The sequence below is a fragment of the Haliotis rubra genome, unplaced genomic scaffold (assembly GCF_003918875.1).
Source record: "Haliotis rubra isolate DU_JTF1 unplaced genomic scaffold, ASM391887v1 Scf336, whole genome shotgun sequence".
NCBI lineage: Eukaryota > Metazoa > Mollusca > Gastropoda > Lepetellida > Haliotidae > Haliotis > Haliotis rubra.
Genome location: NW_025767009.1, coordinates 921,960 through 949,892, shown reverse-complemented (window position 1 = coordinate 949,892; position 27,933 = coordinate 921,960). Strand labels below are relative to the sequence as shown.

The 27,933-nt window shown below is 39.6% G+C and overlaps 2 protein-coding genes across 2 annotated transcripts in view; one reads left to right on the top strand and one right to left on the bottom strand.

The window, feature by feature from the left end:
• LOC124284386 (B-box type zinc finger protein ncl-1-like) overlaps positions 1–27,933 on the top strand; it is a 76,693-nt gene that overhangs the window by 25,195 nt on the left and 23,565 nt on the right. Inside the window, exons 2-4 of the mRNA XM_046720473.1 lie at positions 93–2,384; positions 21,298–21,408; positions 24,044–24,128. Coding sequence (XP_046576429.1) covers positions 142–2,384; positions 21,298–21,408; positions 24,044–24,128 — 2,439 coding nt within the window. The 5' untranslated portion in view covers positions 93–141. The remainder of the gene's footprint in view (positions 1–92; positions 2,385–21,297; positions 21,409–24,043; positions 24,129–27,933) is intronic.
• Positions 14,223–20,455, bottom strand: LOC124284409 (probable bifunctional dTTP/UTP pyrophosphatase/methyltransferase protein). Its single transcript, XM_046720497.1, has 6 exons — positions 20,289–20,455; positions 19,783–19,920; positions 17,876–17,979; positions 17,463–17,527; positions 15,817–15,946; positions 14,223–14,910 (listed from the first exon to the last, which is right to left on the bottom strand). Exons 1-6 carry the CDS (start codon positions 20,376–20,378, stop codon positions 14,760–14,762), a joined length of 678 nt encoding a protein of 225 aa, XP_046576453.1. The 5' UTR covers positions 20,379–20,455; the 3' UTR covers positions 14,223–14,759.

Genomic DNA, 27,933 nt, shown 5'->3' with positions numbered 1-27,933 from the left:
GACTTACTGATACAAATTGGCCAATTAATGTTGGTGTTGATGTAATAATATGAGTAATCATTGTATACTTACTATATCTTCCTCTGTTCCAGGTGCAATTTCTGAAGTGCGACTGACCCGCGACAATCTCCGCCCCACACAATGGCATCCCCAACCCCATCTCAGAGCGACACGCTCACAACAGCCTCCAACTCCTCTGACAGTGAGATGGAGTCTGCTGGCCTCAACACTCGCTGCAGTCTCTGTAACGACACCTTCTCCATGCCCAAGGTGCTCAGCTGCTTCCACACCTTTTGTCAGCCATGTCTAGAAAAGATTCAGGATGAAACAGACAAAGTCACGTGTCCCGAGTGTCACTTTGATACATATCTCGGGGCCGAGGGGCTCACAGGACTCAAGCAGGACTACGCAGTAAGCAACATTCTGGAGACTTCGGCCCTAGACCCAAGTGCCTTGCATTGTACAGGATGCAAAAGCAAAGAAACAAACGCTGTTGCACGCTGTTTTGACTGTGCCAACTTCCTGTGTGCAAACTGTGTCATGGCTCATCAGTTCATGCACTGTTTTGAAGGACATCGAGTAGTGAGCTTGGGAGACCTACAGATGAACAAGGAGGAGGGCTCCAAGTCTGACAAGCCAGTCAGCTGTCCCAAACACAAGAATGATGTGCTCAAGTTCTACTGCAAGACATGTGCACAGCCAATCTGCAAGGAATGCACAGTATTTGACCACGGCCGGGGCCACGAATGTCAGTTCCTAATGGATGTAGCAGACAAACAAATAGACATGTTGCGCCACCTAGAGGGTGATGCCAGAAGCAAAGTGGGAGATCTGCGACTTTCGGCCAAAGGAATAGAGCACATCTCAGCAACACTTCAGTCCCAGTACCACAAGGCCCAGAATGACATCAATGACACGTACAACTTTTATCGGGCAATGCTAGAGGAGCGAAAGACGGAGGCATTAAAGGAACTGGACCAGGCTTTCAACACCAAACAGGTTGGAATCAGCACACTGGCACAGAAGATTCAGGAAAGTGTGGAGAAGCTGTATCAAGGTGTAGAGTTCATCGACAAGCTCCTGAAACATGCCTCCATCACCGAGGCTTTGCTGCTGAAAAACTTTGTAGAACAGAGGTTCCAGAACATGTTCAACTTCCTTCCGGACCTCAACAACCAGGGTTATTTTGAGATTGAGTTTGTCTCCAACTTCCAGGCAATTCAAGCAGGCGTGCGCAACACATTTGGATATGTGAGACAAGGAAACGAGGCATTACAAACACAGAAACCTCAGCCAATTGCTCGCCCGACTACCAATGGTTTCATTCCGACAACGTCCAGTCTGAGCAATGGTCACATTTTTGACCAAGTTGACACTGTTAACCTTGCCAAAGACTTTGGGAGCCCAGGTCTTATCTTTCCTCCCAATGACAGCAACCAGTACGAGAAGTGGTCCAGTGGCCTTGACATTCTCTCGAATGGCATTGATGTGTTCTCACCTTCTGCCGACCCAATAAATGACCTCACATCGAAACTCATCAGCTCCAGCATCTACCCACCAAAGTCCCAGATCAGACGACAGAAGATGATCTATCACTGTAGGTTCGGGGAGTTCGGAGTCCTGGAAGGCCAGTTCACCGAACCAAGTGGGGTTGCTGTCAACGCCCAGAATGACATCATTGTTGCTGACACCAATAATCACCGAATCCAAATCTTTGACAAGGAAGGCAGGTTCAAGTTCCAGTTTGGAGAGTGTGGAAAACGTGATGGACAACTACTTTACCCAAATCGAGTGTCAGTTGTCAGATCGTCAGGGGATATTATCGTCACTGAACGCAGTCCCACACACCAAATCCAGATCTACAACCAGTATGGTCAGTTTGTTCGCAAGTTCGGCGCAAACGTGCTGCAGCACCCACGAGGGGTTACCGTTGACAACAAAGGCAGGATCATCATCGTAGAGTGCAAAGTGATGAGGGTCATCATCTTCGACCAGTTCGGTAACGTCCTCAACAAATTTGGTTGCTCCAAGCACCTTCAGTTCCCAAACAGCGTTGTCGTCAACGACAAGGAAGAGATCTTCATCAGCGACAACCGTGCCCACTGTGTAAAGGTCTTCAACTACCAAGGTGTATTTCTGCGTCAGATCGGCGGAGAGGGTGTCACCAACTACCCAATCGGAGTGGGCATTAACTCTGCAGGAGAGGTTCTCGTGGCTGACAATCACAACAATTTCAACTTGACCATCTTCACACAAGAAGGCCAACTCATCAATGCCCTTGAATCCAAGGTCAAACATGCTCAGTGCTTCGACGTTGCTCTGATGGACGACGGTTCAGTCGTTCTTGCCAGTAAAGATTACAAGCTATACATCTACAAATACATGTAATGTTACCATGGTTACCACCTGCATATTCCTAGGTGTACACTGTAACTAATTGCAGGTTCTATTTTATATGTAATTACAAGCTGTTACAATATAGTAAGGGGAAAAATCATTATGCGATCTGCAATTTTTTACACTGTGCATGGATTTGTGTTTTGTATGTTATTGTCATTTGCCTGGAATTGTCTCATAATCACATTGTATTTGGATTAATGGCAGTCTGTCAAATGGCTGAGCCAGTGTACCAGAAATTACTGACTGTTACGCTTCCGAAGACTAGTCAACTCACACTTAGATATTTTGTTTCCGAACCGAGAAGCACTCGGTACATCCGAAGGTTCACATTTTTCGTTTAATTTAACAATATAACTCCTTGTCAGTATTTAAACTTCGTTGTTCTCCACTGTTATACATATGCTTAATTTAATTTCGTTGATAAAAAAAATCCACAATCCTTGTCAGCATCAAAAGCCTCGTCTTTAATATACAAAATGTGATATAGTTAGCCGATCGTTGTGGCTTAGAAGCATATTGTCGTTTTTCTGCAGATTATTTAAAATCAGCTGTGTTTTTTTTAAAACTAAGTTATTTGATTGTAGTTTTGCATGGTGTTAGGCCTCAAGGTCATGCTTTAGTTATTTATCAATATTTTCTTTTGTTTATTTGCATTGTTGACAATTTTGTACTTTATTCCCACCATTGTTCAAAGTAACAATTGATATTTATACAGTGATTAGACCTACCTCTTTGTGAAGTTGAAATTGGAGAAATTTTGAAGTTAAAAAAAAATTACCACACCCAACATCTCCACTGCAATCAAAACTTGTCTGTTCTCAATGTTTTCCCATATGATTTCATAGATCAACCCAGGTTTTCTCGCCTTAATGAATCTCTAGGACAAAGAGGGAGTTGGTAAAACTTTGTGGCTGGGGGGATAATGAGGGGAAATCAGCAAGGACCAAGTTTCCTAGCTGGAGACAGAGCCCTATTGACTAACACAGAAGTGGGTAGTTCCTAACAGCTTTCTAAAGGGGCAAGGCTTATTCACTGTTCATTGTATAGAGGTGCGACGATTCACAAACGCATCAATGCATCATTTTATTTAATTTCAGTGGACAGTGTCCTAGAATCCATCACAAGTAGGGATTTCTGGCAACATTTTTGTCATCTGGTGTTGGGTTTAGCTGCAGATCTCAGGGTGGAAACTGGTGAAAATATAGATTTGGCCAGATATTGTTTCTTTGATTGAATACAATGAACCTGTTGATGCTGCAGGAATCGTCTTGACTCTATTGTCTGTGCTACCTCACTAAGTTGCAATATAGCTTGTTACAAAGTGGAATTGTGGTATATGCAAATGAATGTGTTGTTTGTAATGTCAGATTTGGCCGCGTACAGCGGCAACACATTCACTAGACGCCCCTGCCCTCAGTCCTCCTCCTCCTCAGAGGCGGGAAATATGTCGTTTTATTTCGTTATTGTTGGATCTCAGCTGCCACTGCTAACTCTGACAGATTCTGAACTGTTATTTCAGTCGTCACACATGTTTCCATCATAGCATCATAAAATTTAGTTATTTAAGCAACTAACCAAAGCCATTGCACAACATGCTAAGATGTCCGACATTCCAGCGCTTGTTGACCATAATGTTTCTCAGATCATGGACAAGGGCGTCTAGTGACCTCTTCTCTTTATTCAAGCCAGTAATTTTCTGGCTGTAGAAATGTTTTGTAGTGGCATTTTTGAAACGTGTGATATTGTCGCTGTTTCGTTTATTTTGTACGACAGCAGTATTTGAAGATGATGTAGAGGGAGGCAACTCTGTAGTGAGATGAAAGGTTGCAACACTGCTGAGATTTTCCCCCAGAAATGATTGGCCAAAAGTCATTTGTCTCCATGGTGAGTGCAATCAGCCAATCAACTGTTGCCTGAAAGGTGATTGGCTTAGAAGTTGTTTCTGTCCAGGTTTTTATTGGTTGGTTGTTCCCAGTCACATGCTCTTCAAAGAAAGGGCATTGCTTAATCATTTTAACAGCCTTAAAAGTTTTCTATATGTAAAAATTAAAAAAAAAAAAAATACATGCATGATGCATCATTTTGTTACAGAGACCAGCCTTAAAGCTAATGACTCCATAATCAGTGTATTCCCCACAGTTTACCGATTGCTCACCGTTTGAAATTCCATTTCCTTACAGTTTGAGGAAAGACTTATTTTTCTAATTTGCTGTTGAGTGTTTAGCATACATATATGGTTGTGTTCCTAGAGCAATGGTTGACAGTCTTCCTATATTTTCAGCCTTGTGCACAAACTTTTCTATGTAGTCGTACTTGTTGTTAGATTTTGAGATATGCACCATTGCAGTTGGCCATATATATACTATTGTTCAATATGTTTTTTCAAAGATGAATGTTTGATAATCTGCTAAATATGTATTTTTACAGATTTTCGTGTCACGAAAAATTGAGCATTGATGAAATTATTTTCAAGAAGATATTTAAAAAATACAAAAAAAATATATAGTAATGGTGCTTGTGAGTGATCAGCTGTTCCAAAATGTCTTTGCCTCAATAACACCATATTATGCAATTTTTATGCAGTCTCTTGTACAACTGTTAGTTTAGGTTTGATAGCTACAGTGTGTGTGTGAGACGACGAATCGTGCAAGCCATTACTGTTATGTGGTTTATATCAGTGGTTGTGTCACATGAGCTTACCATGTTGAAGGAGGACTGGGCTTGTTGTAGCGAGTGAAGTTCACTATCGTGGTGGTGCCGTCAACGGAAACTCTGATGGAACCATTTTTGTTATATGGCTACAGTTAAGTCTGTATTGTCACCAGTGCTAGGGTGCTGATGGGTTTTGCCCCTCCCCAAACCAGCTCGCTCCTTTCTTTGTTAACCACCTATGGTCCAAGATGGTTTGATTGGACATCCTAGAATACTCTAAGCCTGAAACCAAATTGTTGGGAGCCAGTGGTACAAAAGGTAGTTATTTTTTTCATGTTGCCAAAAAGAAAGGGCATCGTTTGATTTATCGTTAATATCGTTCGCTGAACAAATAATGATGTTTGTGTGTTAAAACACTGTATTAATCTTGTTTTTTTTCTCTGTATGTGAAATTATAATGATGTATTTCTGATCAGGTAAGAAGTACTGTTACAAATCCCCCTAACCCATCAGAACTCTGATAACCTATTTTTCATATACGTCTCATGAATGAATGTGGTGTCTGAGTCAATGTACTGTACAGTTCGTATAGAGGCAATGTTGTTTTTTTTTTATATTAACCCCTAAGTGCTAAAACGCTATGGAGCTCCCTTTTGGATCCGGTAACTGTTAACATAGCACTTATGGGGTTAATTTATTGATACTAGTTCATCATTAACCCATGCTGTTTCATTTTCCATTAACACGACATATCCTTACCCCTTGTTGACCTCCCAAGGGTTAAGCATCAGATACATTGTTGATTATACTGTCAAGTTAGCTTAGTGGAACATTACATATCCCAAACAGATCTAAACATACTAAGATCATGACACTCATCCAGCTCATAAATCATTATTTTCTGTTAATTATTACTTATTATTTGTCAGGTGGTAGTTTCACTTTCTCTGTTTCATATGATGTTCTGTCTATGGAAATGTTATTTACTTAAAGATTATTATTTAAAATATGTTGACCATCATTGTCAAATTTATGGCTAGGTTCACCTCAGTACTCCTGTCATTGACCTATTGTTATATCAAATTTGATTAATCGATCTCATATTTGTACTTATTTAATACCTGGTAAATTAATCAAATCTGCTTCATATTTATTCTCCTAATGCAATATCCCGAATGTCATACCAATGATTTACCGTAAGGAAACTATTACTAGTAGTAGTAACATGTTTTGTAGATCTCACTCCAAGTTCATCAGTCAGTGCAGAATGTTGAAAATGTTTATGGTAAACCTAATAGTGGTACATCCTCACATGATCATAATGGATTTAAATATGTAGTTATTTCTTGTTATCGCTCTGTTGATTTTGTCATCTCTCCCAGTGCTATCATAGTCTCTGGTCATTGGCAATTGTCTGTACATTCCCCTGAGGGGCTGTCCCAAAACTTGCACTTCCTTTTTCAAATCGAGTTTTTCTTACTCTGCTGTTGTCTTCAGTTATCAAGCAATCTAACAGCAGTCAAATGCAGACTGGAAATTCTGTGAAGAAAAGCACTATTCCAAACACCTTCTTGATAGACTCATTTGTTTGTTTGAGCCATAATTTCATGTCGAGAACAACTGAAAGTTATGAGACAGCCCCAAATTCTATGCTGTTTGTTTATGACATCGAACTTTAAGTATTCTTATCTCACCTTGCTATAGAAATTACGGATTTCTTTATTCCATATCTTTGGATTAAAAAATCTTTTGTTGTATGAATTAGACGATGGGGATACCGTCTTGGAATTATGGATTCTTTTTTCTTAGGTGTTATTTACTGTTATAAAATATGAACCTCTCACTTTTCTTATTAATTGGCCATTTTTATTCGTCCATGATTTTTCGCAGGGTAGAACAGCAGAAATTGATGTCAAATCTGGGTATGCGTTTTACCAAGGTTTCAAAACCACTTTACACAGACACAAGTCCAATGTTACTTTTTTTCCAAATTTTCATGATAGTATTGAATAAAATGCTCATTTTATGTCAAGAGATTTATTAATTTGCTTACATTTTTGCTTGATTTTTATTCTCAATACCATAGTTTCACACTACGACCATGACAAGATGAACGGTACTACATATCAGTTGTTACGTTGCTTTTGTTTGTTTTCTCTGGCACCCAGTGCTGCGTGACGTTGTTGAGTGCCATTAGTCAAAATAACAGCTTATTGTCAAAATCAGCAATAAATTGAAAACAAATGAAATAACTTACAGTGGAGGCGTTGCCATCATAGATCATCTGGGGTTTGTTATAATTTTTTACAAATATGCAAATGACATGGGTCAGAGTTCATGACCTCTAAATAGAGCACATCATCAGTCACCTTTTTTTTCAACAGATGATTTTTTTTATATTTTCTGTGAGTTATGGTTAATGAAACGTCAAATTTTAGAATGATTGGTGCATCAATATGCTGTTATTAATATTACAATAAATAACATGCCAGTTATGAAGAGCTTTATTTTCACACTCACAAAAACTGTTTATTGTTGACAGACCATGTGTTTTCCATGTAGTGAGGTGTCGTTTTGATATTTCGATTTCTTGTAAGATATTACATTAACCAGCAATCGAGGGGCCTTTGTTTCACAGGAAATCAAAAAAATACCTGCCAAAATGTTTATTTGTGTGTGCTTGATGTTAGGTAGCCGTCGCAAATTCTATATTATATATTATATATATCTAGTTTAGGATCACTAGTTGAATATGTATCTGTTATCAGTTTGAACATATTGGAATATTTGAAATTTATCATGTTAAATGTTGCAGTTGTTATTTCACAGCTTCATTCCAAGGGAGATAACCCATCTCTGTTCCAAATGCCAATATTGGAAGGAGTGGGTCGGACCCCCTGAATCTGCTATGCTTTGAATGCTTTCTATGTTGTGCCGTTTCCATCTCCTGTTGACACTGTTATATACATTAGCCTGTTCTAGCATCAATGTGGGAAGTATTACACTGGCTGTTTCAAAGCTGCCATATAGTCAGACGCCATTTTTACCAAGTATATATACTTACATATACCCAGAGGATGGAGTGTCGTGGCTCACTATTTGTGATTGGTTTTGAACCTTGTTTAGAGTTGTCTGCCCTTTGGTAGCATTAACTTGTACAAAATTTTACCACTTTGTAAATTGTTAAAAAAACCAAAACGGAATGAATTTTCTACCGTTTCAGTCTAGGTTTTTTGCAGATATTTTTGACAGCATTTACATACCTGTAAGCTATTTTGACAACACTAATTAGCCAAGGAGCGACACACAGGTTCCCAATGTTTTTACTCTTAAACAGTGTGGAGTGGGTTTCGTTACACCAGCCATACTTTCAACATATGCAATTTTGTATGATGCTCAGTTTTTCAGTCGTTTGGGTATATGGGAGAGAATTATGGGTATGGGGTGACCTTGAAACGTGTATCGTTAGCTTGTAATTACCAGGAGTGAAGTGGATCTGATTTTGTCATATTTCTATGTCCTCAAATGCATAAAGCCGTTTTACTAATGTTCTTTACATAAGTTGATCTTAGCTGCAGGCCTTGACGTTGAGTTTTTACTTGTAACCTTCAAAAGTTTGAATTTTTCATATTTTGTTATTAGAATTAGTGTGTGTGTGTTTTGTTGTCTTTTACCTGTAAATAAGTTAAAATTATTGGTATGTTTTTGTCAGCTATAGTTTATATAAAGTTAGTTACACATATTCCCAATGTGGTGGCCATAGTGTTTTCAATATCCTTAGTGCAGTATTCCCTGTTCTCGATTTAGTGGTACGGAAGTCCAGTGCAGTTGTTGGGGAGGGGTAATCGACAGTTGTTAGGAAGACATCATTTGTGACTTCTACCAGCTGTAATCTCAGCCTTCATCACAAGATGAGGAGTAGAAAACCAAACATGTTTGAATCAATATCCTCTGTCTGCATTTTCTAGCAAAGCAAATCAAAACTTCGCCAGTTGATTGTTAAATTTGTAAACTATACAGGTTTAAAATCTAGTCAATGAATTAAGGAAGGATAAGCTTGCAATAGGCCTTGATTGTAGGTTCTATTGATTGTTGTTTGTTTAGTTCTTGCTCAACCCCCGTGCAATAACTGAAGTCACCCAGGGTAACACGCATTTTCTTAATTGTTTCACTACAACACCACTGTATTACCTCCTCTAGCTTTAGTTCATATGTTTCTGATCATTGTTATTTCATGCTTCCTTACATATTTTTAGTTGTTTGATAATACATATTATCATTAAGTCAAAATATAACTCTCTTGTACCTGGAACTTAAACACGTTCTTCCTAAGAGCTTGTCATTTAGTAAACACATTTCTGTTCCATGGTGAGAATACTAAGAGGGATGCTTAGTCCCTCTTTTGACAAACCATTCCATTTTTGCATTTCCGTTACTGCTGTTAAACAAGATCTGTTCCTTCCTGTGATGCTTTGTCTCCTACTTCTTGCCATTGTAATTAACTTGACACACGAGAGCTAATTCTCTCATCAACTGTATGTAGCAGGGTTTGTGTAGATTCAAACTTACAGTAATGTATGAAGAAGGATCTTCCCATATCTTGTTCTTGTTATGCTTTGAAAATATTTTTACTAATACTCAAGTACTTCAACAACAATGGGGACACAGACCTGATTTTGTGACAGGTCTAAACATAACTGCACTGGATTTCTACCATGTTTTTTTTGAAGTTAACAAATTCTATAATTTATGTTAATTTTTGTCGTTTTCTACATGTATATCGCTTCTGTAGATGGTATGTCTTTCTCGTTATATGGCACTCTACATCCTCAATATTAGTGATACTCAGTTTATTGATGAAAATTTACCCTCTTTAAGGTCACAAGCTTTAACCAGGGGGGTAAATCTTCAGTTTCATTTTGAATACAAAAACTCTCATGTCAGCATTTTCAAGATGGCTGCCATGCCTGTGACATGTGATCAGGTCAACAGCATTGTGCCTTCTTATTGGGTGCTTCCTCATGTTGAGGACAAAGGTCAAGGTTAGTGAAGTAGAACTCTATAACTGATACTGTGACTAACGATGTATTTGCATCATGTCGGACCCAATCTCAATACTAATTATGCCTCTTGCCTGCCCATCGGTCTAGACCAGCCAAAGTCCCACGAATGGTTCTTCTCTCAGACGTGTTTCCATGGCAACTGCTCACCTGCCTCTTAAGATAAGAGCAGGCATATTACGAGAGTGCCAACATCATCAAAGTGTCAACACACCACATGGCAGCCACCTTGTCTTTTCTCTGTATTCAAAATGTCTTTTTTGTCCCTGCTTCTGTTTGAAGCAATGTATACATATTATTCCAAGTAATTTACTTAAGTTATTCCCACCATAGTATGCCAGTATCCATGTTGTGCCATTTAGCCAGAAAGATGACTGTTTTCCAAGTTTTCAGCATAATACACTGTGAAAGTTTTCCATTGTTTGGACCAGTTTACTGTCGGCCATTTCAGGTGACTCTTGCGATCACATTCCACAACACCCGTGTAGGCTATGAACAAACTGCTACAGTCCCACCACTGGTAGCCAACTCCTGCCAAATTCACTTCCTAGAGTTGTAAGTTGCCATGACAAAAGAAGTGGTTACTGCAGAGGAATATGGAACTATTTTGCGTAAACTTTGCATCAAAAAAATATAAATTTCTTTCAAATTTACATGAACACTTCAACTGTGTAAATAGTTTTAACTTTGCGTTTTTCAAAGCATATATTGTGATTTGCAACATTTTGAGATGAAGATCTCTTTTAAAAATCATTTTCACAGCTTTACGTCTTAAGGTCACAGTTGCAGAAAAACCACCATTATTCCACATCATGGCCATTTTCAGACATTGTGTTACCATGGTAACCCGCTTCCATTTGTTCTCTAGCATTTGTCTATTAGCCAACACAAAGGTGAACACATGACAGAACTATTTCCACCATTTTGCAATTTTCTCAAGTTTCAACCCGAAAAACGTCAGTAATTAACAAATTTTTTTCCACTATACAATATATTGTTGTAAGTGGACTGAGTTTTTGTTTCATTTGGAGCCAAGAGGAAATTGGTAAATGTTAGAAATTATCTGTGGTATTATTGCAGCCTGAAGCCTTAACCACTCCAGAAGATTATCATCAGGAGTTGTTTATTGTTATAAAACAGGTGCTTAATCTAATACAAAAATCTGTGCAAATTGACTTTAATGTTTGATTTTTGGCGAATTTATTCATATGTTAATTAGGTTAGATTTTGAAATTAATATTGTACTGCTGTCAAATGGCTATGACCATTTGGTATTGTATCGGCATGGCGATGTCAGCCAATTTGTTGTATGCTAAAGTCAGTAACCCCATGTACAAGCATGTGTGGGCGTGGCCATTGCCGGCTGTAATACCGATCATTGATATGCATTATTTTTACCAGTTTGTGTTTTGTCATTTCATAAATAAAGGTTTAACATGCCGAGGTAGTAGTTACTTTATTTTTCCCCACTTAGTAAAACTTCACCTTGAAAATTAACCTTTGTACTTTTAACACAGAACCTTCCATTTACAACCCTAATTTCAAATTAAATGGTAACGGGGTTTGGGAACATCTCTTTAACAGAAATATTAATTTCAAACTTGATGTGTCCAGTTTCATTTGGTACACAACTGGAGAATGCAATTGGAAGGTGTGTTAGCACTGCAGGGGTTAAGTGTGTGTTACGCCCATGGATCTCATGCGATGAGACTTCATATCATAACAAAGCATTACTATTGTCGTCATTATCCTACGTTTGTTAAGAGTGTAACTGAATGGTATTCAATAAAGTATTTTGTTGCTTCAGAGATGTGTTATTATATTTTGAACTATTGCAATAACTTGAAAAGAAGGAATTGCTTCTTTCACTTAAAGCATGCATGCAGCAGGTTTTCTTTGTCAAGATTACCTGATACCCTATGATTGATTGTTGGATTTTTTGTTTAACACCACACTTTGCAATATTTCAGCAATATGGTGGCAGTCTGTAAATAATCGAGTCTGGACCAGAAAATCCAGTGATCAACATCATGAGCATTGATCTAGGCAGTTGGGATAGATGAGGTGTCAACCAAGTCAGCGAGCCTGACCACCCGATCCCGTTAGTCACCTCTTACGACAAGCGGGTTACTGAAGATCAATTCTAACCAGGATCTTCACAGGCTTCATACACAATTAGGGACTGGGCGTTTGATATCATGCTTAGTTACCACAAGGCATGTAGTTCCTGCACATGTACACAAGACATATAGATCACCTCATTTGATCAGTAAATGTCTCAAGTTCCAAGTTATTTGCTTCAACACAGGAAGAACGCATTTACATTTAAGCTATCAGTTCTCACTAAACCAATATCTGCTCTCATGATGAAATATTAACACATAGTGCTACAGCACCTAAATTTACTTGGAAATGTGGCAAACAAATGTTAAAAGCCACATAACAAATAGCTGTGCTCGTCGTTAGTGCTATCTAAATGTTTTCTGCATCAAACCACAAAATAGAGATTTGGAAAAGGGATTTCAGAAGCTATGGACTATAAGATTGTTGCCATATGCAGTTTAGTACATTTATTTGACACAAAATTTCAACCTCTTTGGCTCTATATACATTCTGAAGGGAATAATTTTCAAATGCCATACAAGATTGCCAGTTGTTTCAGTTCAAAACATTTCTCATCATGATCAAAAGAAGTAATAGACCTAACCAACATTTTGGATTTGTGTCTGGCAATGTCATGGGAGACCATCATGGCCAGATCAGATGTGGTTGACCACATCCATGACCATCACATGTTATTACAGGACAAGCTGGAACAGGCAACTGCAGAGGATTTAATGAAAATCTGATTCAAACTTCAAGAACAAGTTGGTCGTCACTGAGGTGGATTAGTATGTCTGAACACTGACTTTGTGCTGGCGATAAGGTGCCTCACTCTGTGGGTTTGAATCCTGGCTTGGACTGTAATATACTGGACAAAATAAGTTAGGGATATTGGTATTTTTATGATCGATATTTTATCAGTGCGTCAATGAATAAATAGATCATTATTCATAAATTCAAAAATTACATATATCCCTAACTATTCCAGTATATAACTACTGATGTTGCAAGGCTCACTCAACACCCCTCAAAAGCATTTGCTTATGTCGAAGATCCGGGATCGATTCCCAACAAGGGAACAATGTGTGAGGCCAATTTCTGGTGTCCCCTACCATGATATTGCTGGAATATTGCTAAAAGCAGCATAAAGCTGAACTCACTCTCACTCAGCACCCCTCAAAGCTCATTCTGAACTGAAAGTTGGACATGAGTTTTACATGTCATTATACATGTATCACACTACTCACTCACACATATTGATTTCGTCAAATGCATGACACATATACAGCCAAGCCACACACTGTACCCATCCTAAACTCACTAAGTTGGTTCTTACTACAAGCTTGCAGCACTGGTAATCTATTCAGTCCGAAACTGGATCCACTACATCACTGAACTGTCGCTCACTGCAATGATCACAGTCATGGATGTCAAGACCACTAGCATGGACACAGTCTGCAGGCGGAGGTTCACAGAGCTCCGTTGTTCCATACTGCCAACACCTGGGGCACCGACGTGGCCCAGTAGGTTGTGTGGTCAATAGAATGGACGGTGGTTGAGTCTCATAGCTCAGGTTGTGAATCCACCTGGGCAGTGAGTTTAGTTTTACGCCGCTCTTAGCAATATTCCAGCAATATGATGGCCAGGGACACCAGAAATGGGCTTCACACACTGTACCCATTTGGAGAATCAAACCTGGGTCTTCGGTGACAAGCAAGGCTACCACTAGGCTACCCCACTGCCCCTGGGCAGTGAGATGACGTCTATCCATAAAGAGTACTACCCTGGGACCTACATCATAGATAACAGTACTCAAAAATTGGAAGTAAAATCACACTCAAGCTGTGTCAAATTGTAAAAGTATGTTTTTATTAAAGTACATACACTACCATTATCTTCCTGTCTAAATCTTATTCCAGCTTATCGTGGAATCATTTCCAGCATCACAAATTTGCTTACTGGTACATCTGTATATACCATGTACATAGAAACAAGATTGGGGTTTGAAAAATACTTTATTTACTGGTACAGAAAGTAATACCAATATTTAATCAGTAATGACATGCACAGATTTACAAAGTGTAAAATCATACCAATTCATTAGAGTCTTGCACTTTTGTAAATCAAGTGAAGCCTCTCTGCTAAAACAACATGTATGTATAACACTGACTGATTCAGAAGCAAATATGAGTGCGTGTGTGCTAAGTTACAAGCAAACTTTGAACATTTGTTCATTAAATACGGCATATCTCCAATACAATGATGCATAGTTTTCAAATTCACAAGCCTTCTTGGCTATACTTTAACACATTCATTGATATGCAATTTTAAATAATCAGATCCCAACATGTGGTTCAAACTTTTCAAGTTTGGAGTTAAGAAATGCAGATTTTTATCCCCCAAAGTCCTTGATGAACACGTGTGCATGAGCAGCAAGAGCAGAACGATGTCAATATGTGTAATTTCATCCCTAACAGTGTATATGAAATGTGTTCCATGAAATCCTTCTGTTACATGATCGCCAACACCCGTAATCTACCAGTGTCAAGTCTGTGAGGGTTGAGACTGATAAAGATTTGCTAGAGTTCGAGAGAATCTGTGTAGTGGGAAGCCCATGACATTAAAGTAGTCTCCTCTGATGCCCTCCACCAGTGTTCCACCAATAGCCTGGATTCCGTACCCTCCAGCCTTGTCCCTGCAAATACAAAATATGGGAAGGGAATGACATGTGGTTCACAACCCTTTGAGATGTTTTCAGTCATTGTTTCATTGGAATTCTAGAAGTTGGTGAGTCAATAATGAAGCATACGACTTTATCGATAAGAATCTTCACCGAAATGTCACTCTATGCAATAAACAAGAAGTTGTTATCCATAAAGTTGTATGCTTCATTATTTCAGTGACTTCATGGCATGCCAGCTTACTGTGGTTGAAATTACAGGTCCTAGGCTTCAGTAAAACACACTATCAGTTTGATGTTGACAATTTGATGCTGACAGACAGAATTTGCTGACAGGGAAAATATTCCATACAAACCCAGGAACCTGTAGTACTAAAGGATGATAATCTATAGATGAAACCAAAAATACATATAAGACCAGTCCACCTGTGTCGCAGACATTTGATCACAGATTGGCATACATGTAGTTATACATGCAGACTCTAACAGCAGATGACTCATGGGATAGAAACCATTGCACATCAGGGCTTACATGTCTATTTTGTGATATGATCAGACCTTTATTCAATCTTCCAAATTTCTGGTTAAATCTAACAACAAAACTGCTAAAAGCAACAAAAGTTATGAGCTATCAACAATGTTTGAGACACCATTCCTCAGTCTTACATTTGATTAAAATGAAAACAAAACAAAAGGGGTTTAACAATACTCTGACCAGCTAGATAAATACAAGTTAAAGTTGATCTTGTTCACTACTGTATTATGTGGGTCCACATGATAAGAGTCCAAAATAAGGGTTTCAAATATTCTTGAAAACTACATGTACAAATTAACTGCTCCAACTTTGGGCTGGAAAACTGTCAATTTCCACAATAGTAACACCCACAATTCGGTATTTATTTTGCTGTGCTGTGAACTCACATTGGTTCTCCGGTCTCAATGTACATCCTGACAACCTCTTCACTCATGTCAGTCATCATCACATCGGTGCCTTCATGGAACAGGGTCAGTCTGAACTTGCCATCCTTCGTTAACTCACCACTTGTAATTACTGCAACAAAACAAAGAACACTCTTCAGCTTTTCGTCTCAAGAGAACAAAACTTTACATCACATCAGTCTCAGCTTGACAAATGTACCAGACCACTATGAGTGATAAAACTTCCATGGCAATAGCTCTTTCTGGTATTTTGAAGAAGTCCCATTTCAAACTGTTTTGGGTGCCATGCACTTGAGGTATTCAAAAAGGCTCTAAATCTAAACACCTGATGAGTTCTTAAATATGCTCAGTTTCTCAGGGACAGAAAATTTATTGTGTCCTGATAAAAACTTTGACATATTTCATCACCTCTCATGAAGCAAACATTATCTGACAGCTGCCATCAAGCAGCTTGACAAATGTGGACAATCTCAAGATAGAAGCAAAACACCTGGACAAAGGGATGCAACTCCGCACAACTAATACAATACACAATATTTTCTGCAATGATACATGAATATCAATATTAAAATACTTACTGCTCATTAAATGACACTGCCATTCCCATATCAATCAGTCAAATATCATAAAATATGACTGGTGGACTACCTCACAAAAGAACAGGGCTCCTTTCACGAAGCAACCTTTTCTGAGGTTAACCTTAACTCCCATTCTTTGACATTGCACTAATATAGTGACTTACGATCACCTTAGTGCTTTGTGAAAGTAGGCCCAGGCCATTAATGACCAAAATTATGCAAAACTGTTTCAGCAACTGTGTTAGAATATCAACACCAAACACTATCAGAAACTCCCTCAAGCTGTCATTCCACCAGTACAATGACCTGTGTACAAGTCTGTTATCGCCATGACTACAATGCATGAGTTTGGCTTTGAACTCAGTGTATATTCAGTGCAAATATTCACTACATTCTGCACTGTCAGATTTATACCTCTTCTTGTCGGAGGTCTGAAGATGACATTACTGCTCTAACAAATGTTATATTCGTGACTATACTTTCTCAGTAAACTGCATCCGGACTTTCATGCTCACCGTGATAATGTACTCAAATTTGACCATATTTGACCATATAACATTTGACCATATTCTGTGTATTCTTCGTTTCTGCTGTGGATGACTTTCATCCCTCAAGACAGTGGAAACCTGTAAAGATCCGGGTTAGAATTGATCTTCAGTAATCCATGCTTGTCGTAAGTGGCGACTAATGGAATTGGGTGGTTAGACTCGCTGACTTGGTGTCGACACATGTCATTGTATCGCACTTGCATAGATCAATGCTCATCACTGGATTGTCTGCTCCTGACTTGATTATATACAGACCGCCACCATACAGCTGGAATATTGCAGAGTGCAGCATAAAACTAAACTCACTCACTCTAGATGGTGGAATCCACTCCTGCATCATTTGGAAACAAGTGTATGGACCTTGGAGGGATTTTGTTGAAAAACAGTTAGCGACCATTGCTAACAATTCAGTCCATCATTAATAGGATTATTCAGCAATCCCTCACACATATTTTCATACCTTCTACGATGAGATCACAACAGTATTGATAAATCAACTTACCTGAAGACTGTGAAGGCGACACAAGAGCAATTCCAGAGTAGACAGTGTGAGGTCGCCCACTGAGGCTGTAACAAGGTACCAAACATAGACTTTAGTATGATTATCTTTCAGACACATAAATATTTTACACAATTTGAAAAAAGACCAGATTTTAAGTGAGTATGGTTTTACACAATATCATGTCAGGGAACATCAGAAATGGGCTTTACACACTGTACTCATGTGGGGAATCAAACCCAGGTCGTCAGCTTGACAAGCGGACACTTAAACCATTGGGCTACCCCACCAGATTTTGAAGCTATCAGACAAAACATAGACTTTGTCAAACTGTATCTCTTGACCTGATTATTCGTATGTCATTTTCATTGCTTGCCATTCCAGATAGATTAGGATTGAAAATTTCCACACATTACCTTGTTATCATCTTGAAAGCATCATCACGACTTTTAGGCTTCTCATAAATTGTGTTGTCCATGGAAACAACAGTGTCAGCTCCAATCACCAGGTCTGGAACAATCTGTAGGTGGAGAACACAGAACTTAATAACAAACTGACAACAGCCATTTGCATTACATGGCAAACACAGTGGAGGTCAGATGGACACACTGGTGGGAATGAAAATAGCGTAGGAATTGATGACCACATTAGGAATCAACTTGAAAATGTTTTTCGTATGTGTCCAATTGTTGCTGAGAAATTTAACACTAACTACACCTAAATTCAATTCATAGATAGTGTTATTTTATTTCTGAACAAAGCATTCACAATTTTCAGTATTTGATGGGTAGGTATACATCACCCCATCACTGTCACTTTATGGTGTGCATACAGTCACTGTTTTAACCATTGAATTCAGAAAGCGCAAGTGCTCCGTTCTACAAAGTGAACATACACTAAGACTACCCTAAGACAGTGTTAAAGTATGGGAGATATGGCTACATTAGCACTAAGACTGGCTGACTAAATTTGGTTTTATGTTCCAGCAACATCACGGTGGGGGACACCAGAAATGGGCTTCACACATTGTACCCATGTGGGGATTCGAACCCGGGTTTTCGACGTGACGAGCCAACGCTTTAACCACTAGGCTACCCCACCGCCCCCTTAGCACTAAGGTCGTTTTCTGGAAAGGGGCTCCGGTTAAGAAGAGGGAAATCAGTGTGTACCAAGACAGATGAGTGCTCAGTTTTGATCACACAAATATCAATACATGTATTTGTAGCTTCACAAATAGTGCATCACATGCTCCAGATTTGTGATATCTGCTCAATATAATGCTATGCAATTGTCTTGTGCACACAAAGTTGGGCTCATTTGCCTTATGACAGTTAAACACGGTCTCATTCAGTTACCTGACTGAAAACAGACAGTTACATAGTGGAATGCATGTTAGCAAAATGTTTTGACAGGTGATGGAGGAATTTAGTTTAGACATATGGTCCTTGTTTAATGCTGCACTCACCAATATTCCAGCTATATGGGATATTACAGATCTACTCTTCCACACAGACAAAAATATTAACAATTTCCAGACCTAAAATGGAAAGGGTTAACAGAACCTAATCCTGGCACATTATGCTTAAACATATATTTCCTTCTGGTACTAGTGGTAGTGAGTGAGTGGCTGTATGATTCATGTAAGTCATTATCTGAGAAGCATATGTTAGTTGTATGCCTATCTGTACAGTTGTTCTTACTCAATTACAGAACTCACACACATTAAAACAAGCTGATTGGTTGGATTTATGAAATTCTAGAAGCTGGTGTTTTTCATTTGTTACAAGATGAAAATCCTCACATTGTTTAATTAAGTCTCCATGCCATGCCCAGGAGACTATTTTCTATCATTGACTTTCATATTCACTTCATTGAATGAGTTTGGCTTCATGTCACCTTAGCAATACTGGGGTACTGTGACGAATTGTACCTTGGCCTTCAGCATGATGTGTGAACACTTTAACCACTTGGCTTAAACCAACCAACCAACTCACTTTCAATTGAATATGAATAAGAACATATTTGCAGGTAGCCTCTTAACTTGTTTGCCAAAGTGGAATCAGGTTAGCTTTAATCACCAAAGACCTGGGTTGAATTCCCACATGGGTAAAATGTGTGAAGCCCAATTTCTGGTGTCCCCACCTTACACTTCTTTGTTATGGCTAGAATATTGCTAAATGTGGCGTAAACCAAACTCATTCACTTTCAATTGATGGAAAATGAATATGAATAAGAACATATTTGCGTACCTGAGAAATTTCAGCAAGCTCTTAACTTGTTTGCCAATACTATTAGGAATCAGCTGCTTATTCTAAATCATCACCTTATCACCAGCCAACCTGTTTGCAACGTCCAGTGCTTTAATTCTTGCATTCTCTTTGACATAATCACTTGGGTGTGGAAACAAACTTTTATCCAGATCCTCTTCAAATGTTGAAGGCACGGCTTCAAATTGTAACCCCTAAATGAGAAAAGGTGTAAAATATCTCTTAAGGCAGTCAAAATTGCAACTTATACCGACAATAAAGGTTTCAACTTCTTCACTGTATTGTTTTGACTTTCATTATAGAATTGTCAAGTAACAAGTATCTTCCATTTATTGACAAGACTATCCAGGGTATATGTTAAATAAGCTTGTATAATATATATAATAACAATCAATATTATCTGTCATCTCCCAAATACAGCTCAGCAGCAAAGATTTAACACGAAAAATCAAGATATATTCATTCATCCATATATTTCATTTCATCATTCTCCGCAACATTGACAAAAACGGCTCTAGCATTGATCAAGAGAGTACGGTTAATTGACATGACATTATTTTACAATATTTTGTAAGATCTGCTTCCTCCGAGGGGATCCTGATGCGAGAATAATCCTTTGAACGTTCAAAACGTGCATAATCGGTTGTAACATCGTGAACGGACTCTTCTAGTAGCAGCCGACAATAACCATGTGCAACGTCTGTTTACTTCAGTTCTCGTTTGAGATCATGTGACCCTCACTTCCGGTTAATGACTTTCTGACCATTTTCTCAGTTTATATCTATTAGCGTGCTTATGTTACCAAAATGATATTTTTACAACATGTCTACTGATCATGTAACACATTGGATTATGTTATGCATAGTTGCATGTATCCAGGACAGTTCAAATAAAGTAACAACTGACGTGAAATAACGAGACGTCCGCTTATCTTTTCAAAATGGTGGTCGGCGAAGATCGTGGGAATTTATGACATAACACTTGCGGTAGGTACTCGTTTTACGTTTTGCATTATTCATAATACACATGCACTTACAAAGAACACGCATATGGTTCGTGGGTCTTAAATTCATGAAATGCTTGACGACTGTTTGGATCTATCATGTTGTCAGCTGACATCAGTTCATGCAGTTTGGACTGTCCCAGTGATATATCGGTCATGACCTCCGTTTACCTTTTATTAGAAACAGGTAATATTTTCACCCTTTTTCATTATATGTATGTGTCAGCTAAAGGAAAGATTTCCTCCCGATTTCTAAAAAGATTCGGATGTCAGAACCTAACCCTACCATTTCAAGCGGGGTTACAGGTTGAACTGTTAGTGTTACCCAATGTAAATTGTATATGGTGTACTTTCCCGTATGTTTCACTGTGCAATTATTCTCAGGTATTGTCCACAATTTACACGATTACGATCTGGCAGTCAGCCACAGTTTTTATTTTTCATTTAGCATTAGGCAACAGATTTTGCATTTGCCAACAAATATTTTTGACAGTTTAAGAAGGAATGTGCCTTTCAGGTGTAATCCATGCCTCCTGGTGTCAGTCTGAGTACCCTTCCTTCACTGACATCAAGAAGAGAAAACAGGAACAGTCATGAGCAAGTTTGATTATATGTATCGACGTCTCCTCCTCACCAAGTTCTTCACAAAAGGATGGGGAAAACCGGAAAATCTCAAAAGGTTTGTGTGTATTAGAAGATGCACTAAATCCCTCTTGCCTGACCAAGGCTCAAGTGTGCCTCCCACCCTTTGGTGTTGACCATGTTGACTGGCAAGTGTTCGTTTGTTGTGTAATGGCAGCATTGCTGGTACTGTAGGTACAATGTGTAGATCACAATATTGATTAAAAACAGTGTGATTTTAAAGTTAAACAAACAAAAACCTAATGTCATTGCATAAGCCCAATGATGTTGAGAGTTTCCAGTAGTTGTATACCAGCCGGACGGCAATATTTTGCAAGCACCAGTTTGAAATATTTTTCTTTTTTTCACTAATAGGCTCATATTAATTTGTATTACGGGCTGCTGAGGTGTTATGTTTTTTGTATTTTGTAATTTTTTAAATTTACATATATATTTTTGTCATTCAGTAATTTGCACCATTACATAGAAAAGTGTTTTATTAGGATTTTATTTTTCGAAGCGGTAATAATGCATTACACGTCAGTCGTGTTTGTGCCGGTTCGGTCAATGCATTCTATTTATTAGGACTAATTCAAGGGGTTAGGGTTGGGGTTGGGGTTGGGGACCTAATCCAATATAGAGGGTACATGTCCGGTGGTTCGGTCAATGCATTCTATTTATTATCCCCATAGCAACGCTTTTATGGGGTATTAAAATGGACTCCGTCCGCGGTGCATGCATGCGCGTCGCGTGAGTGCCGTCCGTCCGTGCACATTTGTCTTTTCCGGAGCAGAACTCTAAAACCGTTCAATATTTCTTCCCCAAACTTGGCACATACATGGATCTGGTGGTGTACTGGTGCCTTTTGGTAGTTTTGGAATTCTAAATTAAATATTTTTGGCATTTCCGTGGCAAAAAGGTCGACTTTGACTAAAATTGGTGGTAGTGCTCTTTTCCGGAGCAGAACTCTAAAACCGCTTCACTATTTCATCACCAAACTTGGCACATAGATAGATCTGGTGGTGTACTGGTGCCTTTGGTAGTTTTGGAATTCTGAATAAAATATGTTTACGCGTTTCCATGGCAACGAAGTTCGACTTTGACTGAAATTGGTGGTTGTGTTCTTTTCCGAGAAGAACTCTAAAACCGCTTAATATTTCTTCACCAAACTTGGCACATAGATAGATCTGGTGGTGTACTTGTGCCTTTTGGTTGTTTTGGAATTCTGAATAAAATATTTTTGGCATTTCCATGGCAACAAGTTTGACTTACACTGAAATTGGTGATAGTGCTTCTTTCTGGAGCAGAACTTTCAAAACCTTTCAATACTCTCCTTCCACTTTTCTATATACACACCTTTCTATATATGTCACCATTTGACATAATCATAACTCGTAGACATAATCATGAAGAGTATTTTGCCATTGCGGGGGATATGGATGACTTTGTCTTCTTGTTAGGATTATTTCAAGGGGTTAGGGTTAGGGCTGAGGGTTTAGGGTTAGGGTTAGGGTTAGGGTTAGGGACCTAATCCAATATAGTAGGTACATGTCCGGTGTAATACGTGAGTACCATTTGTTGTTGGTTTTTTTTGCATTTTCATGCTTTTTTTTTCATACAAAAACAGGAAACCAAAAGCATCGAAAGTACATTATGAAATGGGTTAATGTAGAAATTTTGGGCTAATGGAAATTTGCCTGGAATTTGCACTCAAGCCTCTTTCACACGCAACAGAAATTTTGTAAAGTAATGATTCGAAGGCTAACTCACCCTCGTGCCGTCACAACACATGCTCATGTCTCCCTCGTTCCTTAGTGCAATCCACATTATCCTTACAGTGTTCCCTAACTCACTTTTCTGTCACAAAATCACCGATTTATATAAATGCGCGTCATTCATGCATGCACCGTGAAATCTACGTCTGACGCCTGACGTCAAGAACCCTTTTTAGTTTGAGGCATATCAGCTCATTCCACACCACACATTAATTTGTAGATTAGGGATGGGACGAGTGTGCCAACTGGCATCGGATCCATTCGGCAATTGTCCGTAGAATAAAATCACGAGACACCAAGTCTACCTGTAGCATTCGTAGTTGTCCGTGACCTATTCGACTCTTTCCGTTCATTTCCGTGACGTCACAGGAATGACTCGATAAATTTGCACAATGTGCAACAGTGTGGACGTAGCTCAGTCGGTTAGCTGTCGAGCTAAAAATCCGAAGGTCGCGGGTTCGCGTCCGACGGGTTCTCACAAACTGGTTGCTTGTCTTAATGACACGTGACCTACGGCAGAGATCGTCCTCACGAGAAGTTGTGGTGCTGTATTCTAAAGGTGCTCCGAATTTCTTTATCTAAATTATACTTTACCATGTTTACATACAGCATATGTAGGGATTGATGACAGCACAGGCAGACACAATAGGTCAAATCAAACTATTCATTATCGACAAATGTTTAAAGTGAAATGACTAAAGTTTTGGGGAAAACAATGTTTATTACTGCTGTCACATTGACATTGATGTGATAGATGGACTTGGGTAATCAATGGTTGAAGAAGTATTGTCCAGTATGTTGTGATATTAAATTTAATTTCAAGATATCAAGAATTTAGCCATGTTATTAAAGGTTGTTACCTTGACAACCAATAATGTTCATCTTGAATTTATGAAAGTTTTTAAAATATTTTTTCAGATTGTTTGAGTTCAGAAAAATCATATCAAATCGGGAAACATGCAAACATCTTGTGCCAAACAACTACCCGGTTCATATTACTAAGGTAAGTATTGCTGAATTGCAGCAGTCTCTGTATTAATGGTAGGGTTTTGGAATCATATGATTCTGTGATTGTAAGGATCTTTGTTTCCACAAGTGCTGGGGATGTTTTTGGGCTGGTAGGGAAACCTAGTGGTTGGTTAAAGTGTTCGCTTGTCACACCAACAACTTGGGTTAGATTCCATACATGGGCACAATGTGTGAAGCCCATGTCTGGTGTCCTCTGCCGTGATATTGCTGGAATATTACTTAAAGCGACATAAAACTCACTCACTCACTCATGGTATTCTGTGATATGCAAGTGCAGGGTAGGTGTTTTTGTGTAAATGGGAATTTCATTAATAAATTATTTATAAAGGCAGGTTGATGTTGGTTCAGTCAGGCTAATGGGGAACTATGAACACTTGAATGATACAAATCAAAGGGTATTATTTGTCCTTATCCTGACTCATGCTAATTATGCTTGTCTGCTTCCTCTTGCCAATGATAGTGGAACACTTGAAATCCCTTGAAGTTCCCTTTAAAAAAGTGAACGTAAAATCACTCGCCCAGGAGTAGCGTCCCTTTCCTCCCTTTGGCGCCCAAATGGTCACATGATCGGCCATATTTGTCACTCTCTCCTTCTTCGCTCTTGAGGATGGTTGTGACAGCACCCGGGTCCCTATACGGCACATATCCTTTTATATTTTCGGATAGGAAAACTGGACGATGCTATCAAGACCCTACTCGACAAAGAGGCAGTAGAAGAGATAGATCAAGATCTCATCACGCCCGGGTTCTACTCCCCAATTTTCCTGGTACCAAAGAAGAATTCCAAGGAGAAAGTACGGCTCATCTACAACATGAGGAAGTTCAACCAGGAGTATCTACGCAGACCAGCAAAATTCAATATGATACATCTTCCTCAGCTCTGTTTGTCCAGCAGACTACCTCGCCAGCATAGATCTGTAAGATGCGTACCTCCACATCCCGATACATCCAGACTCAAGGAAATACCTACGTTTCCTTTTCAACGGACAGCACTTCCAGTGGAAGGTTCTACCATTTGGAATATCGTCGGCCCCCTGGTTGTTTACTCGAGTGACCAAGCCCATCGTCACATATCTACATCGTCAAGGTCTACGCAGTGCTTTCTTCCTGGACGATGGGATTCAAGCTCAAGATCCCAGTCAACTCAGACTGCAACTAAATTTCACCATCAGGCTGCTCACTCAACTAGGATGGCTAGTGAATCTCCTCAAGTCGGAGATGGAGCCAAAACAAGATCTGCAATTCCTAGGAATTCGACTCATCACACGTATGGTCGTTCCAGAGGATCGTTGGGTCAAAATACAACAGATGATATCTCAAGCATTGCTCTCTCCGTTGACACTACGTGCTAGGCAAAGCATGCTCGGTCTACTCACCTCAGCTCAAGACATGACTCGCAAAGGGAGATTACAGTTGCGCCCACTACAAGTCTTTGTGAACGCTAGACAGCCTAGATACGTTAATACTACCGGACAGATAGAAACCATATTTCCAATGGTGAACTCGGAAGTCGAACGTTTGCGGAGGGACCTTTTTGTCAGAGCCGGTTTGCAACACTCATCTGTACGTGGATGCCTCCCTACTAAGGAGGGCAGCAGGGAAGTGGTCGAGTCAGGATCAGAAATCACACATCAATCTGTTGGAGATGAAAGCAGTAATCAACGCTTTACAACATTGGTCCAGCATACTAAAAAACGCACGACTCATGGTACACACGGACAACTCCACAGTGGCGTTTTACATCAACAAACAAGGGTCAACAACATCAACAAGTCTGCTACAACTCAGCTTTCTCCTGTTCAGCATAGTCGACGACCTCAGCATCTACATGAAGGCATGCCACATTCTGGGAGCAAAGAATGTCATAGCAGACGCCCTATCTCGTCCACTACAACCATCCCCGACGGAATGGATGTTTCATCCAGAAGCATTCCAGTTCATCAGACAGAGTTTAGGATCCCCACTAATAGACCTGTTTGCTACAATGTTCAACAAACAGCTGTTCCAGCTACACGCGTGGAGCGTATTAAAGCTTGCCTGAAGACTAGAGGGTACACCGACCAGAGCAGCGAAAGCAGTAACACTAGCTCTACGCAGATCAACGCGCAACTTGTACGACAACAAGTGGCAGAGATTTGAACAATATGCAAAGAGGAAAGGCTTTGCAGCAGTGAAAGCAACACATCCTCAAGAGGCGGAATACTTATGTCATCTACAACAGACGAGACACTTAAAAGGTTCAACACTCTCAACGTACTTAGCTGTCTTCAGTACAGTTATCACCATGAAAACAGGTATCAAGCTGACCAAAGTACCAGAGATTCTGGCACTACTACGCTCATTCAAGTTGGAAGACCAACAAAAGAAATTTAAGGCACCTGCCTGGGATCTCAACATAGTTTTACAACATCTCACCAGTGATGCCTATGAGCCTCTAGAACGGACCTCCTTTGAACTACTAACTCAGAAAACGCTGTTCCTGATCGCGCTAGCAACAGCTTCAAGGATGTCAGAAATACATGCTCTAGACTTTGAACGAACACGATTTGAATCAAGACATCGTGACATCGTACATCTGGGACAGGATTTTATCGCCAAAAACCAACTGCCCAGCCAGCCTGACAGACAGTTCCACATCCCAGCACTATCTACAGTCCTTGGGCCACAGGATACGCAGGATATATCCTTATGCCCAGTCAGAGCACTTAAAGTCTACTTACAAAGAAATGGCACTCTGGATTTCCCTGTAAATCCGGGTGTCGAGCTTACATACGGAGAGAGTGACAAATATAGCCTATCATGTGACCATTTGGGAGCCAAAGGGAGGAAAGCAAGAAAATTACAATTTTTCCTTATCCTGACTCATGCTCTTTTGCTTGTCTTCTTCTTCTTCCGAACATAGTAGAACACTTGTATCTCCTTATTTGAAGCTCCCTTCAAAGTAAAATCACTAATTAGTACTCACCACGAGTTGCTCCCCTTTCCTCCCTTTTGGCGGGAACAGGTGTCTCCACCCTCTGGCCATGTGCCTCACTCTCTCCTTCTTCGCCCAGTGAGCAGGATGTGAGAGCGCCTCGTGTCTCCTTACACACCATATCCTTTGATATTTTCTTAGTTTTTACCTCTCTTAGGTTACTATAGAGGTATAGCTAGTATCCTTTACTAATTTGTATTGATTATTTATCGTTATTTCTACTGTTTATTCACGCAGTGTATTCGCGGATTGTTCAGCTAGCTTTACGCTGATGAAAATCTGTACTATTTGTAGATTACGCTTTTCTGCCTCTGATCCGCATGTAATATGCCCTAGTTGTTCTATGCTGTGTGCTTTGATTCACGCTTGCAGTTACTGCATTAATTTATCTCATTCTGCATTTAATAAATATCATCTTTGGCGCCTTAAGACGCTGCAGATAGGTCACGCGAAACAAGGGCAAAACATGGCCGATAGTCCAGATATTCCATCCAGTCAGCTGCTAGCGATCGACTTCTCCCGCCTGGTGTTCTGCTAGAGACCCCATCGGTAGAGGAACGTGGGACGCAGTCCGTTACCTCGAAGAAACGACCGGCCTCCCCAGACATCCCATCATCGCAGACCAAGTCCAAGAGGGTCTCAACATCTTCGCGAACGCAGACTTAGGACCCCAGGGCAGCGCGACTTCCAAAGGAAATCTACGAAGACAGCGAACTTTCAGCCGAGATCGCTCCAGCCGCAGAATTGGGCCTCTACGATGATCAGCCGATAATCATCCCCGACTTACGGCACAAGAAGCGACCGG

Coding starts and splice junctions, on each gene's coding strand:
- LOC124284409 (XM_046720497.1), bottom strand. CDS start 20,378: ATGTTACAACCGATTATGCACGTTTTGAACGTTCAAAGGATTATTCTC. Junction 17,528..17,875: donor GCTTTCAAGATGATAACAAG/GTAATGTGTGGA, acceptor ACCTTGTTACAG/CCTCAGTGGGCGACCTCACA. Junction 15,947..17,462: donor GTCGCCTTCACAGTCTTCAG/GTAAGTTGATTT, acceptor GTTTTGTTGCAG/TAATTACAAGTGGTGAGTTA.